Source organism: Hippoglossus hippoglossus, chromosome 13, assembly GCF_009819705.1.
Source record: "Hippoglossus hippoglossus isolate fHipHip1 chromosome 13, fHipHip1.pri, whole genome shotgun sequence".
NCBI lineage: Eukaryota > Metazoa > Chordata > Actinopteri > Pleuronectiformes > Pleuronectidae > Hippoglossus > Hippoglossus hippoglossus.
The window spans coordinates 6,027,065-6,046,037 of NC_047163.1; the positions used below are offsets into that span (position 1 = coordinate 6,027,065).

At 40.3% G+C, this 18,973-nt stretch overlaps 1 protein-coding gene across 4 annotated transcripts in view; it reads right to left on the minus strand.

Moving 5' to 3' along the window:
- nbeab (neurobeachin b) overlaps positions 1-18,973 on the minus strand; it is a 178,802-nt gene that overhangs the window by 138,706 nt on the left and 21,123 nt on the right. For all 4 annotated transcript variants that reach the window (XM_034605171.1, XM_034605173.1, XM_034605172.1 and 1 more), the window contains one exon: positions 656-887. In XM_034605171.1, coding sequence (XP_034461062.1) covers positions 656-887 — 232 coding nt within the window. The remainder of the gene's footprint in view (positions 1-655; positions 888-18,973) is intronic.

Below are 18,973 nucleotides of genomic sequence, written 5' to 3' on the forward strand. Positions count from 1 at the left end.
TGTTTAACTTCGAGGCACCGCGGGGAAAATGCATTTGGATTTCCTCAGCTGAAACCTAATTTACAAGTTACACAAGGTATGGACGCAATTTGGACCGTGCAAAATAACAAACTTGTCACTGACCTGAAAAGAAATTAGCCCCACAACCTGAATACAAATGTGAGGGGCCTATTTCAGAAAGGCCATTATGTATCAAAGATTAAAACAAAAACAAAAACACCTAGCTGACCCTACTTAATGAAATGTCCATACCTGATCACTTTCCCTTCCATACCTTCCTGCATTTGTTTTAAAAGTTTAAAAGAAATATTAAATTCACACCTGCTCTGGAAATATTTTCTTAACATCTTTACAGACAATACTGCCAGGAAAATGGTTTTGAAAGTTTGGTACATTTTGGTCTGTAAAGTATACTTTCATTTAGTCAGACAATAAGTTCCTGACTTTTAGTGAGAAGTCCCGTAGAGTCGGGGGGTAGGGCTGGCCGTTAGAATATATCTTCTGTCAGCAAGTCCATGTTCATCACCATACATTTTTGGGGCGATTGTTTGGGCGATTTGTCATTTAATTTTGCTAATATAATGCTCTGACTCATCTGAAAATGAACATATGTTTGGAGTACATTTACTGAGCAAGGCTCATACTATTACTATACCTGCAATCATGTCTTCCACTGAGCTCATTTTGAGCAGCACCTGCTGGATGAGTCCAACCTCGGTGCACGTTTGCAGGTTTCTGACACTTTTTCTCAGGATGGCCGTGAACATGCTCCAGATTTCCGCCTGACAGGTGACGTCACAGTTCTCCAGCAGCTCCACCATGCAACCGATGCTTTCCGCATCCTGGATAATGAAGTTTGCCTCCATGTCGAACTCACCGCCGACCAACTACAGGAGAAAATGGGGAAAAATAGCAAATGTTAAAGAATTATTGGAGTTTTATACCTTTAACATGCTGTTTAAAATGTATTCTGTGATCTGTTGATGGAGCAACAAGGATTAAACTAAACCTTCAGGCCGAGCACTGCTGTTTGACCCAGCTTTCAACCCTGGTCTTTATGGTGTTTGTTCTCTGAGGGAAAATTAACCACAAGGACCCTTTCACATACTTTCAAGATCACAACGCTAATGTTAGACGGCTGACCAGCAATGGAAAAGTAAAGTGGAGGTCTCTTTCATAATAAAAGCTTTCAATCACAATTCAAGTGCCAATGGAAATACAACTGTCTGGCGTTTAATGAAAACAGGAAGGGAAGGGAGTCTCTGTAGCCCCACTGCTTTTTTTGAGTCAATAGATAATCACTGCAAAGAAAGTGACCTCAACAACACAGTTCTTCAAGTCCGAGAAGCATGAAATTATCCCTCTAGAGAGCTACATGGCATATACGGACAGCACTGACAAAAACTGCTGGAGGGCATCAAAGCAAGCAGGTGGAAAATGGGCCATATAGATAACCTGCTAAGCATTACTGTGATTGACAGGTTATACGTGAGATCAAAAGTGGAACGAGACAGGTCCATGGAGGTATAACATCCGCCTCACCTCAAGCATCATCACATCTCAGTGCAATTACATCAAAACTATGACTGTCACTGGATTTGAAGATTTGAAAGCTGGTCTCTGGTTGTTGTGCAGATAAAAATAAGTACAACTTTTAAACACTTGATGTGCAGGGAAAAATAAATGCTGCACTAATGTACAGAATTTAATTCACAGCTTGAAAACTCATGGGTGGTGATAATAGGCAGTCTGAGTGCATAAGACTCTAAACGTTATGTTAACTGGTATGGAAAATTAAAGGACTCATTATCCATATGCAGCCAATCCTCAGGTTCCAACTGCCACCCCCTCCTACCACCTGCCTCCTGCCATCATACTTAAACTAAATCACTTGGCAGTACTATCCATATGAAATACTGCCAAGGACATAATCCTAATAATGGAGTCCATGCAATACCTGTCAAATTCCCTCCTGCTTTAAGATGATTCATAAATTCCAGTGGAGGTGCAAGTTTAACTGCTTAAAGTGCAGCACTATGAGATGCAGAAGAGAACTAAAGCCAATGTGTGCCTCTGCTAACTAGTGAAGTTTAGGGTCTTCCAGGTGTTTCTGAAATATTTCATTCACAATAATATGAGGTCGCCGTGACCTTTACCTTTGACCACAGGAATCAACTGGAATTATCTATGGGAAAAATTTAGATATTGTGCTCAATAGGCCCAAAACATGTTTGTAAGGTCACAGTGACCTTGACCTTTAACCAATTTCTAACAGTTCATTCATGAGTCCAAGTGAACATGTGTATCAAAGTTAAGGGGATTCCCTGAAAGGTATTTCTGAGATATCCCGTTCATAAGGCAAAAATATATATAGTATGAGGTCACAGCAACCTTGACCTTTGACCTTCAATCATCAACAACTAATCAGTTCATCCTTAGGTCCAACTGGATGTTTGTATAATATTTCAAGAAATGTCCTCAAGTTGTTCTAGAGTTATTATGTTCACAAGGATAGATGAACAACAAAAAAATGCCTCCCGCCACTACTTGGCAGTATGCTATTCATATGAAATATTGCCGAGGACATAAACCTGAAAATGAAGTCTATATTTGTCAAGCTCCCTCCTGCTTTTAGAGGAATTTAAAGATTCCAGTGAAGGAGCAAGTTTAACTACCTAGAGTGCGGCTCTATGACGTGCAGAAGAAGAAAGGGCTATTCATACTCACAAGGATATCCAGCTCAAGGTGCTCAAGTCGTGACATTTGTGATAATTTTATGGTTTAACTGTGGAAAAAAAATTTATTGTATGTTTCCCCACAACCACATGTTTATGGTTATTACATGGTGGCATCAGGGATACCAATATATAAACGGATAATAAAGAAGAGCCTTTTTTATGGATCCAGAGGCTGTCTTAGGTTGTTCGGCTAAAAAAAAGTCTCTCCTGTTGCAGTCATCATGATGCATCTCACCCAATATCACATGCAAGGAGGAGAGAGAGCCATGAGGTCTAGACTAAACCTCATCATTGTTCAGTGCTATTGCTATTTATCACACTATTCACAGGCACGGCGCAATCCTCAGAAGTGGTGTAATTGCAGATTCAGATCCTCTGAATAATTTTCACCCATTGTGTGACAAGAGGTAAATAAAGACATGAAATCACTGATTACTCACAGACACACAAAACGTATGTTAAGTGGAGTAAATCAATGCAATGAGTTTGAATACCACTTAATTCCAGTTATGTAAACCCCATAATCAATGTTAAGGAGTAAATTATCTAATAATTGTATTCAGGAGCAAAGTTAATTTATATATATTTTAATGGTTAAAAACATATTTGCACAGTGGCTCCGAAGTAAAAGCAATCACCAAACAAAAATCATCAGGTTCCAAGAAGAGGTGTATTCACTGATCAGATTGCAAATACCTCCTCGCAGACCAGTAGTTGTCTGCTAAAAATGTTTCATTCACAACCATGGCTCTTTAAATGGAAAAAGCTAATTTATGGAAAACAAACTAGTTAGGCTCTCATGCGTTTTCCTGAATGACGATGGCCAGTAAAGTGACTGACTGGGCGGGTTAAAACTATTAAAAACTTTATGGATGTTTTTGTATGCAGGCTGCAGTAGCAAGAGAGTTGTTGAGTGTCGTTGGAGCTTGTGTGCTGGCTGTAGGAAACGGTGCTGCCTCACAGCAACATCTGTAGCAACAGTTTGCTAACACACAACCTAGCATTAATTCTTGTCTTGTCTGCTCATCATTGTCAAGGCATCTGTCGCAAAAGTATTTTATTGCCATGAAGATCTAAAACAAGTTTGCTTGCCGAGAAAATATAGATTGATGCATAATACAAAACCCATGACAGCAAAGTTTCTTACAAATATATGGCCTTCTCTTCTGTCCAGAGTTTTGAGTAAACAATGAAAACCAAAATGCAGAATCGAAAATATTATAATTGTTCTGCAAATCCCAATTTACACATTGCATAGTCACACATGCCCTATGACAAAAATATAGCTTTTTTTGGAAGGAATAAAAACATACTGAAGGTCCCATGGTTGGTAGATCAGAAACTATGTGGTCCAAAGACCTGCTACGAGAACTTTGAGATAAGTGTGTTATGTTCTAGCTTCATTAGGGCCAAATGGTTACTTTAAATGAGTTTCAGAGTTTCTCAGCAGAGATGGACGACCTGCCAGAAAGACAACAATATCTTTAACACTCCATTAATTAGCCCTCCTTGGTAAAGAGGCGAGATAGCTTCCATTCCAGCCTGCCTGGAGTTTACAGAGTTGACCTGGCAGCACTAGATCAAAATATTCAGCTATGCAATGGCTGTTTGCTGCCGTGGTGCAATGCCTGGCTGATGCTGTTCAGACATAACCAACGGGCTAGTCGGAAAAAATCTATGGAGAGACATGAAGCCTGCAAATTTGACTGTATCCAATCTGAACACGGTAAAAGAAAAGGACCAGAAGATGTGATTCCTTCAAACAAAAGGGCCCTTTCAGAGAGTCTGACTGTCTAAGTTAATCAAATATTTATTTGTTTTACATTTACTATATTTGCAACCTATCTACAGATGGCACCAGCTTGTCACTTAGGTCCGTAACATTTCTAAATGTTGAAAATTGTACCTGCCAAAGCCCCGTATTTGAAATTCCCCTTGACATTCAATTTTCAGTAGATCTTTAACCAAGCAATCCTGAAGGCAATTAAAAAGGTGTTACACCGAACCAGCTTACGCAACCGTCTAATCAGCACCACGGAAAAGTATGCAAGTGTCTTACGATGTCATTTAACAGAGTAAATAGCTTGTGCATTGGCGGCCACGGCTAAATGACCCAAGGAGGCACAGACGAAGCATGCAGTGTAAATATTTGCTCCCTCCAAGATTCAACTACGAGAATGAACTGTTCAATTTCGTCTCTGACTCCCTGCTGGCTCTCCAGGACTTATCTATACCATAACAGCATGGAACTCTGACAGTGAGAGAACGTGATTGTACACTCATTTATTTTGCGCCTATCGCTGACTTCTACTCCTAATAGTTTCCGGTGATAAAACACTTGGTTTGTTTACCACAGTTAAACTCAACGGCAGCTCAGTGGTCTGGTACTAAATCCTCGCTGAGACTCAGAAATGATAGCAATATCAGTAATCTGCACACTACAACTTCTGCTCTGGGAGAAATACATGCATCACAAATTCAGATGCAAATGAGTCAGGACATTCGAAGAAAGAAAGAAAGAAAGAAAGAAAGAAAGAAAGAAAGGTGAATTTAGCAATATCTCAATATACCATATTTACTGCTGGGCTACTGTACTGATTTATATGGTTACTATATGATGTAAGTACCAACGTGCTGGTTCAAACAAGGGATTTGCAGCCAACCCATTTCACTGTTCCCGTGAGGGAGGCCCAGGGAATGAGAAAAGCTACTACTGCAGCTATGTCTAATCATATAAATTCAATTAAGAATATCTGCTCTGCCTTATTAAGACGCTCAGTAGAGGTGTGGGTTGATGATTTGGAAAGCAGAAGAAGGTTATAGAAACAACTCTACAATGTGAGGCAGGAGAGTAATACCACTTTGATGAGACTCTGCTCTGGTACCTAAGCAGCTCAAGCTCGAGGACCTGTCAGCGCTGTTACACAAGAGTAGTAAGTGGCAGCCGGCTCCTTTCACTGTAAATTCACAGAGACTTAAAGAGAAGGCCTTACCTTTCACAAACTAGGGACAGAACCGCATTACCAGAAATGTCTCTCAGTTACTAACAAATTGGAGAATAATTCACTGAACTGTCCATGAGCTTATATGAGGTTAGTCATTTTGACGTACCTGACCTGCAAAGAATGAGTTGGTCGGATGTTAGCGATAACCCAGCAGAGCTTCGCCATGTCTGAGGAAATGAGAGAAGCTATTACAGAGATTCTTTGGTGTGCTGGTAATAGCTTCCCACCAAGCAGACATTGCTTCTTCTGTGCTGCAAAAACTGAAATTGTTTATATAAAAGCAATTAAGGTGTGTGCTCGGATAAATCGTTCACCCCCAGTGGTTCCTCTCTTTTAGCAGGTTCGAATGTCTTGATCAAGAATGTTTATATTTCTCCATTAGAGAGTTTTCATGCGGGCATCATGGCTCCTGTATGAGGCAGGGAATTAAGAGTGTTACATGTGAGCCCTCAAGAATCCCTCCATTTTCAACTGTTTCTGATTAGGCCAGGGCTGAAGGCTCACCGTCGCCATGGTGACAGGCAGCAAAGACTGGACTTGCGACAGCATCCAAGGGAAGCCTACTGTGGCCAGTAAATTGGGTGAAAATAAATAGACCTGATGTCCTATTTACAATGACTGGTGGTGGAGTGCGGGCATTGCAATGAAGTAGTCTCTTGGGGAGCAGATGTGGAGAGTTGGGATGTTCTCCCTGATATTTCTAAATTAATAACATTTGATGGATTGTGAGTTCAAAGACACATCCATCCAGCCTGCTAGTTTAAAAGGAATACTTTAAAATGTGAAATATGTTCTTTGCCCATTATCGAAATCCAATTTCTGCTCCTAAAAATCCCTGCAATCACACTCAATTGGTCACAGTCGTCATTAGAATATGAACTGGCTTGAAGAAAGCCCAGATTCACTCATCTAATGTTTGTCAATTAGGATTGTGATGCAGTCAGACCCAAATGCTGGAGGCGAGTGTGTGTGAAGTGCTTGGAAAACCTGCTCTGCGTCTGTTTGGTGCATTCATCTTCCAGCATGACGCTCCGCCATATGATTGTCAGAGTCTGAGTGAGTGCAGCAGAGCAAAAGACAACAAAAGTGGAGGCCGTCAAAAAAGAGAACGTAACTAAACTGCAGCTGCCTTTTTAAAAGCAAATGCAATCAAAGGGATAATGTGTGATGGAAAATCACAGTATGCATAAGTAAAGAGGAGGAAACAATGAACCGACCATTGTGCAGCCAAGAGCTTAGCCGCACCAGAGGGAGTTGAACATAAAACATCATATCCATACAGAATACTTGGATTTTATAACAACCCCACTCAGAGCCAGTCTAAAAATATTTTTCACCAGCAATGAGGCAAAGGCAGATGAGGTTCCACAGTGAAGAGATGCAACGATAATACAAGCTATTCAAAAAAACCTATATAACATAATTATATTGTCACGATTAATGTGTACATCAATTCATCATTTTAATCAGAATCACTAAATTTGAGGTATGTCCATGGAAATATCGCTAATAACCTTGAATAGCTGTATTTTGATGCCATTTATTATTTGAAGTATCAGATTTAAAGGTAATTATCTAATAGTAGCAGTATTAGTCCTTTGATAATGAAACTTGGGGGTTAGAGCTAAAGCCTGACAAATGTATCGGTTGGTCAATGATATCAAGTATTAAGTCAAATATCAAATACCAAGCCTCAATTACATTTCTTTGTCATAAGGATTTGACAACAACATCTAGAATTATAATTTTTTATGTATATCTGGCAATACATCTGTCTTAGAAATGCTTTACTCCCCAATGTCGGTATCAGCATCAGCCCCAAAAAACCATATAGGTTTAGCCCTTGTTAGAAAAGGAATAGTAGATACAGTAAAATGAACACACCATTATATAAAAATGAATAATGATGAATATGAAAATAATTACAGTCACTTCAGCCATACTCATTGACAACTGTACCTGGTAGAGAGACTAAAAAAATGAATTTTCTCAATCCACAGATTGTCAACTATTGTCTAAGAATATGTAGTTATCTCAATCCGACTGCCACATTGGAGTGACAGCCAACCAGAGCCAAGAGCTGACCTAACATTAACAGCTCCAGTCTGACAATAGCTCCAGTCTTTCTTCAATGTGTACATGCTAAAAATTAATGACACGTATTCATAATGCATGAAGATATTATGCAAACGATTGTCCCTCCAGGAAACTATACTAAAGAGTTACGCTGGAACCCTGGCCAGAGCCAATCTTTCTTTACTTTCAAATGTCACCAAATAAAGGTCAAGCCATTTAAGGGAGAGGGGCAAGGACCATTGCAGGGGGGGGTGTCAAATATGTAACAAACGAGCTTATTGCATCTGAGGTTCCTTTTAGTTTGATGAATGGGCTTCACATCAATGCTGAACCATGCTAATGACTGCACTTCAAAAGCCCTATGTATCCACTCTGCCTCGCTGATGAGTTAAGCACAGAGCGGCGCACTGACGAAGATGGAAAATAATTGTTTTTTTTCTTGTTGAAAAGGCAATAATTGTCTCTAGAGAACACACACACACGCACACACACACACACACACGCACACACACACACAGAGAGAGAGAGAGAAATAGAACAGAGGGAAAAAGACAAAAGAACAATGAGCCAAGTTGGAAATAATAACCTCATTCTTATTTATCTGTCTCCTTGTCCTTAATGTGTAATCATGGACAAAACTTTATGTGCTTTCAGATTACCATACTTTTTAAGTTTTGAAAAATGCTGCAAAGTTCATACCACTAGAATTTTTTATACCAAATGTGTTGATGGTGCATAATTTGCACAACTGATCTCAGACAAGATGTACTGATTACAACATATTTTCCAGAGATCGGTGACTAGTGGAAATGATGATGATTACTACACCTCACATTGAGTCACTTTGTGCTTTGCTTCGACGAGAAAAAAAGCTCCCGTCCCCGACTCATCTGCAATATGCTCCAACTGTAAGCACATCTTGTCTTTGGCTACAAAAAACAAACATGATTATTCTGTTCTGAGAATACTCACATCAAGCTCAAGGTACTTCCTGGAAACTAAAAACATGCACTAGATGTGCTGACATGATGGGCAGGTATGTGAATTATGTACTCTGCGTTAACATGGGAACAGTGAGCGAGAGCTTGAGAGACAGAGAGAAACCTCTTTGACAGCACTTAATTTAATTATAGCTATGCAAACTGACCATTAATTTATATTTCACTTAATGAAAATATACGAGAGAGGCACAAGAAAGCTGCACTCATAATATATACTGTATGTCAGTCTCTACAGTGCCGAAACACTGGATCATATGCTGCTCCTGCCATTGTTGAGACAGTAGAACACTTCCTAATTTTCAACCTAATGTGGATTCATATTGGCATTGCCCCCATTACACTTCCATGTGAATCTATTTAACTATAAGGCCAAACATTTAATCCTGGCTTTGTAGTTTACTGAGTCACTTCAACAAAGGGATATTGCACAGAAAAATACAAAACATGGCAAGAATCTGTTGCATAGTCTCCTGAACATAAATAAGCACCGGCAAGAAATTGGAAACAAACCTCACTCATCTTCCTACAGAGTGTAAAGCAGATGCTTACATCCTAATGGACAGTATGGTGCATGATGAAGTAGCTCTACCTCGTCAGGCGAGAGGACGTAGACAGCATAATGCCCACTGCATAATGGCCAATGCTTTCTGTGGCATCTGGAGAGTCTGTTCTGTCCTAGAAAGTAGCCTCAGACTAACAGCTTACAAACAGCAGGCACCTGGTACATCTGAATATCTGACCACATCCTCTGTGCAGTAAGAGTGTGGCTCCTCAGTGAGTGTTCCTTTGACACCCGTATGTCTGATAGTGGCTGAGCAGTGTTCAAATTGCCAACACTTGTTTCCTCATCGCTCTGACACCACATTTATTATTTCATTGATAACATGTAAAATGCATGGATTGAGCGTGAAATTACAGTTTATGCAAGGAACAATAAATAATTTGTACCGAACCTAAACAGGAGTGTTGACTGTTTGATTGCATTTAAATAGATATTTAGTGTAAACCTACCAGTAGGCCTGGACAGAATGGGACCTGAATTAAAGGTTAACACCCTTGCATGTGACCAGACTGTGATTGAGATGTTGTGTTGTTTGTGGAAACGCTGCTGAACATTTGAAGATTACAGTGTTTATGCGTCACTTAACTGAATGCCTGCAGCATACAGATGTTGCTAACAAGCCCCCAGGAAACTGGAGATGAAAGGTGTTTCATAATGATTCAGTCTGGGAGTCCATCAATGACGGTTTAGGAAAAATGTTTGCAGTTAATTGAGCCATGCTTCGTTTCTTTACTTCTCTTCATTTCATTATGACAACTTCCTACCTTCTGACTATCAGCTGCAAGCAGCGAGTTCGAAGCTCTGTCAACAGCCTCATGAGCACTCAACTACACCAGTTTCAAGAAGAAAGTCAGGGTCGTAGTGGACCTCAGTTTCAACGGACTACATTCCCATAAAACAACAGGGTAAGTGTGGGTTAACTGGAGCACCACAGGGACCCTTGAAGACAGCAGTTGGTGGAGATTCCTCGACGAGTGTGAAAGCACTGGATCTCCAAATGGACAAAAGTGTCAGATTCTAGTCTAGGTGAGTTTGAGAAAATGGCTATGAGGGAAAAAAAACCTTCAACTTGTTTTGTCACATTTTTGGTCATTTCTTCAAGTTGCTAACAGCTAGTTTCGAACCCTGACCTCCTGATTACATAAAAGCTTCTTTTTTTTTTTAAGAAATAAAATAAAAATCTGACCAATCAGTCATATGATTGTTACTTCTAGGGAAAATCCAAATTGCTCCATCAAATAGTGACTATACATCTAGAGGCTGATACAAATATCTATGGATAAAAATAAACCACAAATACAACCAAATATATAGAACTTTACTAAAGAATAAAAAAGGATTTTATGTTTAAAAAAAATTCTGTAAAATAAACACATTTTCAGCACATATATGCCGTTTCTGACGTTATCACCCAACAGATATATCTGTCAGCGCTAACCTAAAAGATCAGCCTTTCTGTTTGAACTGTTCTGAAGTCTGACTCAAGATTCAGAGGCTGTGGGGGAGAACAGCTACAGTGTGCGTTTGTGAGGAAAGTTGAAATCAGGCTGGCGAAGGGCAACATGAGCCACTATGTTTATTGAATGGATTGAGGTTATCCTTAAAAGTGCGGCTGAGGGCAGACATGGCAGACCAACAGCAGGCATATGGAGCTCACTGCTGCTGAGACTTGGAACTCCACAGCCCAGCAGGCTAAGCCTCCAACAGCTCTCGGACTTAAAGGCACAGCAAAGAGATAGATGCTGAGAGGGGGGGCAAATGGAAGAGGTGACAATGCTACAGGAAGAAGAAGAGAGATACAGGAGAGTGCACCAAAGAATGGGGGGAGGGCAGTTGAATAAGAGACAGAGGCAGAGATAAGAGAAACGCACAGGTATTCTGACCGAAGGAAACATTTCAATTTAATTTCATTTAAATAGCGCAAACTCACAACATAAATTATCTTAATTTATGGGACTTAGGGTCAAGATCATACAATATTATAGAGAGAAATACAACAGTGCAAACTTTGCATGCATATTCCTGAGGACCCGAGGAAGAGCAGTCTCAATGACTGTGAAGTCTGGTGGATGAGGGGTTTACCAGGATAAAGAAAATAGAGCTGGGGCGATGCATCCACCTAAAGCCCACATCATCGATTACGAGTGTCACAAAGATAGTTGTGCCAGATCGAGCATGGATCCCCCCCCCCCCCCGAAAAAGAAGCGGCAGCTACAAAACCTAGCAGAGGATCATCTGAAGTGAGGGACTATTTTCGACAGAGACCGGAGCTCTGCAAATTGGAAATGGCTTATCACAGCACTACAGCAGCTATATGCACAGGCACATGAAGCAGAAGCATCTCAGAGAGGTTTGTTTAGGAGGCAGCTAAAGCACCGTTTAGTTTACTCTATATGCCCACACAAGTAGGATCTATTAGCATTATTAACTAGGAGTTGTATATTTTCTGTTGTTTAAATCCGCAAATCATTTCTAATATTTTCAGTATTGATGCAGAAATACATTTGGCAGTAATATTCTTACTCAAGTGATGAAATAAATTCCCATTATCAATTTTCAAGTGAAGAAAGGGTTACGATGACACACAGCGATTCAATTAATCTGCACTCACTTGCCAAGTTATTATCTTAACACCAGATAAACCAAATTCTGTATGATACAGCAGCAATGCAATAAATCCTCGATGAGTCACGCCAATATTTCCGGATTTGTGGTCCAGCATTTTTTCCGATCGGGGAATCTGATGAATGGGGATTGTTATCATTACTAATATCCTACCACAGCAGTGATGTGGAGAGATTATCATGATGATTGAAGACTGAAACAGGTCAAATGAAACCTACAGAAACACAGAGAGACTGTAAAGAACCAGGGTGGAGGTTTGAATCCAGGAGAACACAGGTCTGACTACAAAACCACCAAAGCAACATCTAACACATAAGGACTTTGTGGACACTGCATCTTCCTCATGTGATCTTCCAGTCAGCACCACGGCAGAGTGGCCGCTCCCCACCGAGGATCATGGTCGGCCCACATATCTAATCTCATCTTGATCCTGGCAGCGTACAGCTGTGTGAAATGTCCTGATCTCTGCTCCCTGCCACAACATCAGAAATGTGTCATTTCATTTCTAAGACGGGAAAACACGGCTCTGCTGTAAAAGTCAATTCATCCAGGGGAAGAAAAACAAACAAAAAACTGAACAAGTGACATCAACTATTGTAGCAGTCAAACAAATACACACACACGCTTTAAACTTTTTTTTTTTCTTTATAGTTTTGAATGAAATAATTTGCCTCCGTATTCCCAAGACCTTAACCATCTGGTAAGTTTCCCTGAACTGACACAGCTGCTGAACATTATTTCAATCCTGAGAAAATCATATCAAATAAGCAGTCCCTCGGCAAACTCTAAAAAGCTATTTATGATTTATTTAGGGGGAATAGAGTCGGTGATCACACAAAAAGAGCACAGATGCACACAAACATGACCTGAATTTTAAAAGCACTCTCCACTCTCAAGTGTAAACGGCCTTACCTTGGGAGAGGTGTGAACTCTGTTTTCATCTTCCCTACCAATAAATTAGGGGGGGGAAATGAAATGTAGCAAATCTCAAAAGCACAGAAAGTGCAATTTATCGAGCCGCCTGAATTTAAAGTAAAGTGGTCAGGATGTTTGCCCATGCTTATGCCTAAATTATCAGTAATAGCATGACTCCAATTTCCATCTTGAGGTAAATTGAATACACGAAAATGCATGTCAGGTGTGGTAAGATCGTTTAGTCCCGTGTATCGTATTAGAGGTTATTTAATTTGAGTCGGAAAGTGGCGCGGAAAGGATTATTCAATGTGACATCATCATGCTAACACATTCACAATGACCTTTATTAATTTCTGATTAATAAACAACAACCTTTAACCAGTCTGCTTAAAAGGAAACTAAAACATAACAATAATAATAATAGTAATAATAATAAAGCTATGAGAGCATTTGCAGAAAAATGGGTCATAAGAGAGAGTCTTGCATTCATTTTGAAAAGTTGCCTCTCCCTGCGAGCTATGGGACAGCAAGATATTATTCAGATCTCCAGAGCCAGAGGGATGAATACATTTAAAAGTTTGAAGGTGAAGCTGGACAACATTGGAATCTGGTGTCCTGTTTTTGAATATATTTTCATATCTTTTTAACAGATTGACCTGTCCTGAAAAATAAAAATCATCTACAAGTTCTCAACCCCCCCAGGATACATTTTCATTTCAACAGCTCCTCTGGAAGAGCTACAATTACAGAATATGGGGTTTAGGGGCCCTGACAGATTCCAGGCTGTGAAGCCCTCAGATCCTGACATCAGCTGATTGGCTTGGTTTCAGCACTGAAGATATATGTTATTATGTCTTGTATGTTATGTCATTAGCAGAAGACTTGCATCAAACAGATCGTGCATGTGTAAAATGATTTTAAATGATTTTGTCACCGTCAGCGTCTCAGTTTCACGCCAAATCCTGTCACGTCGTTAAAAAAGAGCCTGAACAATATGGATTGTTTGATACCGATAGCAATATTAGAGAGCAAGACATTTCTGATACCAATTGGTAAAAATATTCAATCAATCCTAAGATGTCATTATCAAACCTTTATGACAAAGATATGCAATTGAGGATGGATATTTTACAGTTTAACCATAACATTTAAAAGAAAACATGAATACAACCCTTAAATACAACATATAGATTTTGACTTTAAAATGTTTTTTAATGTAAAATATAAACGTACATTTTTTCCTTAAAATAAAAGATTTCATATCTGGGAATATTGGCAAACATAAACGCAGATACGTGTGAAAGGCTCATATCAGGCGATATCATGGGTCAACCAAAATATTAGTGAGGCTCTACTTTAAAGGAGTCTGACTGATACAACACAACACAAGAATAAAAGCCAAATAATGCCGGGCAGTTTGTTTTGAATGGCACTTAACGAGAGCACTTTGTATTTTTTCCACTCTACTAATTAATCACACCTTTTTAGCTGGCCACACTTAGTGGGGCAGTTAGTGGAAAGCCGAATGGGTCCAGGGTAAAAAAAAAAAAACTCCCCAAGCCCCAGTGCTTTTCCTATCTCATATTCACAGCTTACTGTGTGGCAACACTGGCCTGTTTACTATTCTGGCGGGTTGTATCATGTGGTCGTTCCTCTAATCCCTCGAAATGCTTGGAATTGTCAAACAGGAGAAGTGCTCACCTCTCCAGAGGGGGAGAGGAAGAAAATTAAAAAGCAATCTTGCAGGAAATATATCTCGCAGAAGGAAAGAGGTTGTGCTGTGTGAACACATCTACCAGGATACCTAACTGAACGACAGCACTAAATCTGAGAGAAAGCAGAGATATCAAACAATGAAGGAACAAAGAAAAATGATCTGAATGGGAAAACCATGTTAATCCAAAGAAGATGCTCCCCGAAAACTATAATTGTGAGAATCAGCAGCTAATTATATTTGTCCAAAGATAGACAGTCACCTTGACGGGATTCTGCACTGCAGCAGTCTCCTCCATTCACCTTCATTGACACAGTCGAGCTAAGTGATATAATCCCATAAAACAGGACAACTGAAAGAAAGACAATCTTCCTCTTCCTCTCTGAACACACAAGTGTCAACCGAGCCTTTTTTAATTCCCGGCTAATTAAGCACATTAGATATGCAGCAACAGTTGTGAGCTGGTATTAACCCCACTGACCTTGAGATAAAATTTGGTGGAAATCAAGCTTGCATTTCAAAGACATCGTGTTGCATCTACACTGGGTGAAGCCGACAGCTGGGCAGAGACCCAGCAGCTGAGTGGTTTTATGATTAGTGTGCACAGTTTTCTCCTGCTGTCAAAAGACATATGCTCTCCTGATGTCTCATACACTGTACCATAAAGAGAGAAGCAAGGTGCAGCCATCCAGAAATATCTGCTGCTAGTTTCCGTGTGTGGCGTGGTGAGGTACCGTGTGGCGTGGAGCAGAGCGGAGGGGTTTAAAGGTCCGCCACTGATACAAACATCTCTTGCGTGATAGGGGGTAGAAAAGTATACTGCATTGCAGCGACAGAGAGGGAGACAGAAGGAAAGATGGAAACCAGAGAGGGTTCAGATGGACATTCAGGGGCCCAAGAAAGGCAAAAAAAAATGAAAAGGGGATGACAGCAGAGAGCTCTTGACTCTGTCCTCTCCAGATCATCAAAGTGACACTTCTCTTACCCGGCTGGGACTGGGACAAGATGTCCTCCAGGTTAAAAACAGAGATCAGTATGCAGGTCACAGAACTGAGGAGGGGAGAGGAGGAAAGTGGTAGAGACAGTCCACAATGTTTACTGCCGCAACTCGCTACCGTCTCTCTCTGACCACGACACTAATGACACTGTTTTCCTCAGAGGCGATTTATCAGCGCTGTGGCAGCGAGCCACACTGGTTTGTTTCACAGAGTAATTATGATATTGGCAAAATCTCAGATGACACATATAAACACAAATGTTGTCCAGAAATTAACGGTGTTTAACACATAGTAATTACCTCAATGCCTTAATTCCTAGAGTGAAAATCACAGAAATGTAATATCATATCACAGCTTGTTGCCGTATTATGAATATAGCAGAGGTATTTTTGTGTTGTTTTCCCACTAGGTCCATGTACAATTAGCTGAGTAAATAAAAAAGCACATTATTTCTTCATTAATAATCATAAGGGGAAATTTAAACTGCTGATCCTTAAAAGAGAAATAAAGCACATGCCACATTGTCTTCATCTAATAAAAGCTATTCTGGCCTCTGATTCCCACACAGGTCCTTTAAATTCCCATAATCTTTCTGTCCTCTAATGTATTTTGTATTTACATGAACCACCAGCCAACAATTCACTGGTTGTACTTCAAACACCGGAGAAGCTTGATATAGCCAAACCTCCATTTTCACATCAACCAGATCCGACCCACCTGACAAAGATAACGTACACGGTTTAAAAAATGGCTTTCCTCTCCTGTTACAGGTTTTTGGAGGGATATACTGAAAGTGATATGCTGAAGATGATTTTTTGCATATTTAACGTCATCTCTTATCTCTATCTCAGCTTTTAAAGGGGACATAGCATGCAAATTCCACTTTGTTAGTGCTTCTACAGGTTAATGTGGGTATCTGGCATGTCTACCAACCCAAAAACTCTGGGGAAAAAACACTCGCGCGTTTTGTTATAGTTCCTCTAAGTCAGAAACGTCATGCTTGAGCGACTCGATTGCGCTTCCTGGGTATTGTGTCGTAACAAGGAACTGGAAGTCTCCCTACATGCAGTGTTCAGCTCTACTGTACGCCGGGTTAAAGTAGTTACGCCGGGGTACAGTAGTTACGCCGGGTTACAGTAGTTACGCCGGGGTACAGTAGTTACGCCGGGGTACACCGGACGCGGAAGCGCCGCTGCGAGGCAGCGCAGCGCCGTTCTCAAGCGCGCAGCCGCCTGGCTGTTCACACGGGACGAGCATTTCTCCGCTGGTCAGCCCCATAGACTGTATATATAAGGTCAGCCCGCGATTCTGCTTTCTCCGCTTGTTGTTGTACCCGTTGAATGTCGGGGTTCAGGGGTAAATGATGGTCTTCATAGCCCCCCCCCCACCTCTCTTTCTCTCTCTGTCTGTCTGCTTGTGTGCTTGTAGTGGATGGGCAGAGGGGGACATTTAATTATGTGATTGGGAAAATTAAAACTCCAGGACAACAAGGGGAATACAAAGTATGGGATGCATATTTGATAATTTATATCATATAAAATATGTAATTTATATCATTTAAAATCATGGGGGGAGAGGGGGGAGGGGGGAGCTGGCTCATTAGCATTTAAAGGAACAGGCACTCAAAACAGGTCACTCTGTGGAGGGCTGTTTTAGACAGGGTAAAAAGGGTGCTGTTTTATATGATCCTTGTGGTATTTTGACCAAAGTATGTTACAGACATTTCATTAAGACCCCAAGGAACCATATCAACTTGTGGTAAAATGGGCATGCTATGTCCCCTTTAATACTTGATGCAGTAAGTAACGAAAATTATTACTGTTAAAAAAGAAGCACTTAGCAATCATGTGGTGTTAGAGATGTAATTACGAGGAAAACTGCAATTTGCGTAATAGTGTGTTGGCTTTCTGGTGAGTGTGCACCAGGTCTTGTAGCTTCAGGCAGGGGCAACACAAAAAGCAATGGGGGTGGCAGGTGATGATTAAATGAATCTGGTTGGTCCACACATCATTATGTACTAGATTCCAGTCGGAGCACGCTCTACTACAGGGGTGAGGAACCATTTTTCTTAGAGTAATTTCCATTTTTAAAGCACCCTTCATGGGCCAAACTAAATTACTGAGCACATATCAAAGTTTCCTCTGTAGTGTGATGACTGGAACTGCTTCTCTCTGTCAAAAACCCTGATGTTAAGATGGCTGTGATGATGATTCTTCTCGCAGCTGGTTCCACTTTTGGTATTTACCACAGAAATGGCGAGTGATGCTTTTATGGCAGGACTAGGGTTGCAAAATTCCGGGAATATTCAAAGTTGGATACTTTCCATGGGAATTAACGGGAATATACGGGAATTAATGGGAATAAACTGGAAACTTTGGGGTAATTTATACTAACTGTATTTACCTTGTGATATACAGACATAAATATAAACATTTTGTTTTGTCATAAGCAGACATGCATGCAAACATTTCTAATACAAATTTTTAAAATGAAATTTTTGACTTAATCCATTTGTGAGTAGAACTCTACCGTCTCTATGTGGATCTCAGGATAGAACCCGGTCAGTGAAAACTTATCAAAACCTGCAGGAACGATGGACTTAAATATGAAAATCTGACCTCAGCAGTTTCCTCTATGTGACAATATGTTGGAGATGAGTATTGGTGGTTTCTGAATATATTTTTACTTTAGAGGAAATGGATGTAAAGTGCAAAGGGGAAGTAGTTTTACACATAAACGTCAGTTAATGGGAAGTAGTTCACAGGTGTTAAATGTCTCCTGTGGCTCAGCGGAGGAGAAAGCGATGCTGATGACATCATCGACCATGATCAACCATGATCTTGGTTGTTTTAACCAAGATCATGCTGCAAGATCTAGAATTGCTAACGTTAGCCACTTGCCAGCAAGACAATTTTGTTCCTGTGGACTATAAATACAGTCACCTGTTTGCATTGTCAATCAATAATGGATACAGCGTGCTTTCTCGGACAAGAGGACTTCGGACTTTCATTTGACGCATTTGATCATGTCGGGTTGAGAGAAAAATAAAACAATCCATTAATTCTGTCAATTTGGTTTACAATAGCTAGCTACATCCTTTTCAAAGAAACAGCGTGTGCTGCATTCCATACATCTTTAAAATAGAGTTTTGAATGACGTTTTTATTGCTCAGCCTTTAATTTGCGGTAATTACTTTTATTTTTGATAAGTAGCCCAACTCGCGCTTTTTTGATGGACCCCAAGTAATCGAGTAATCGAGGTGATGGTGTACGTTTGTGTGGACATACATACATCGTACTCTCACTGCTGTAAAAAGTTAGCCTACTGTATACAAATAAA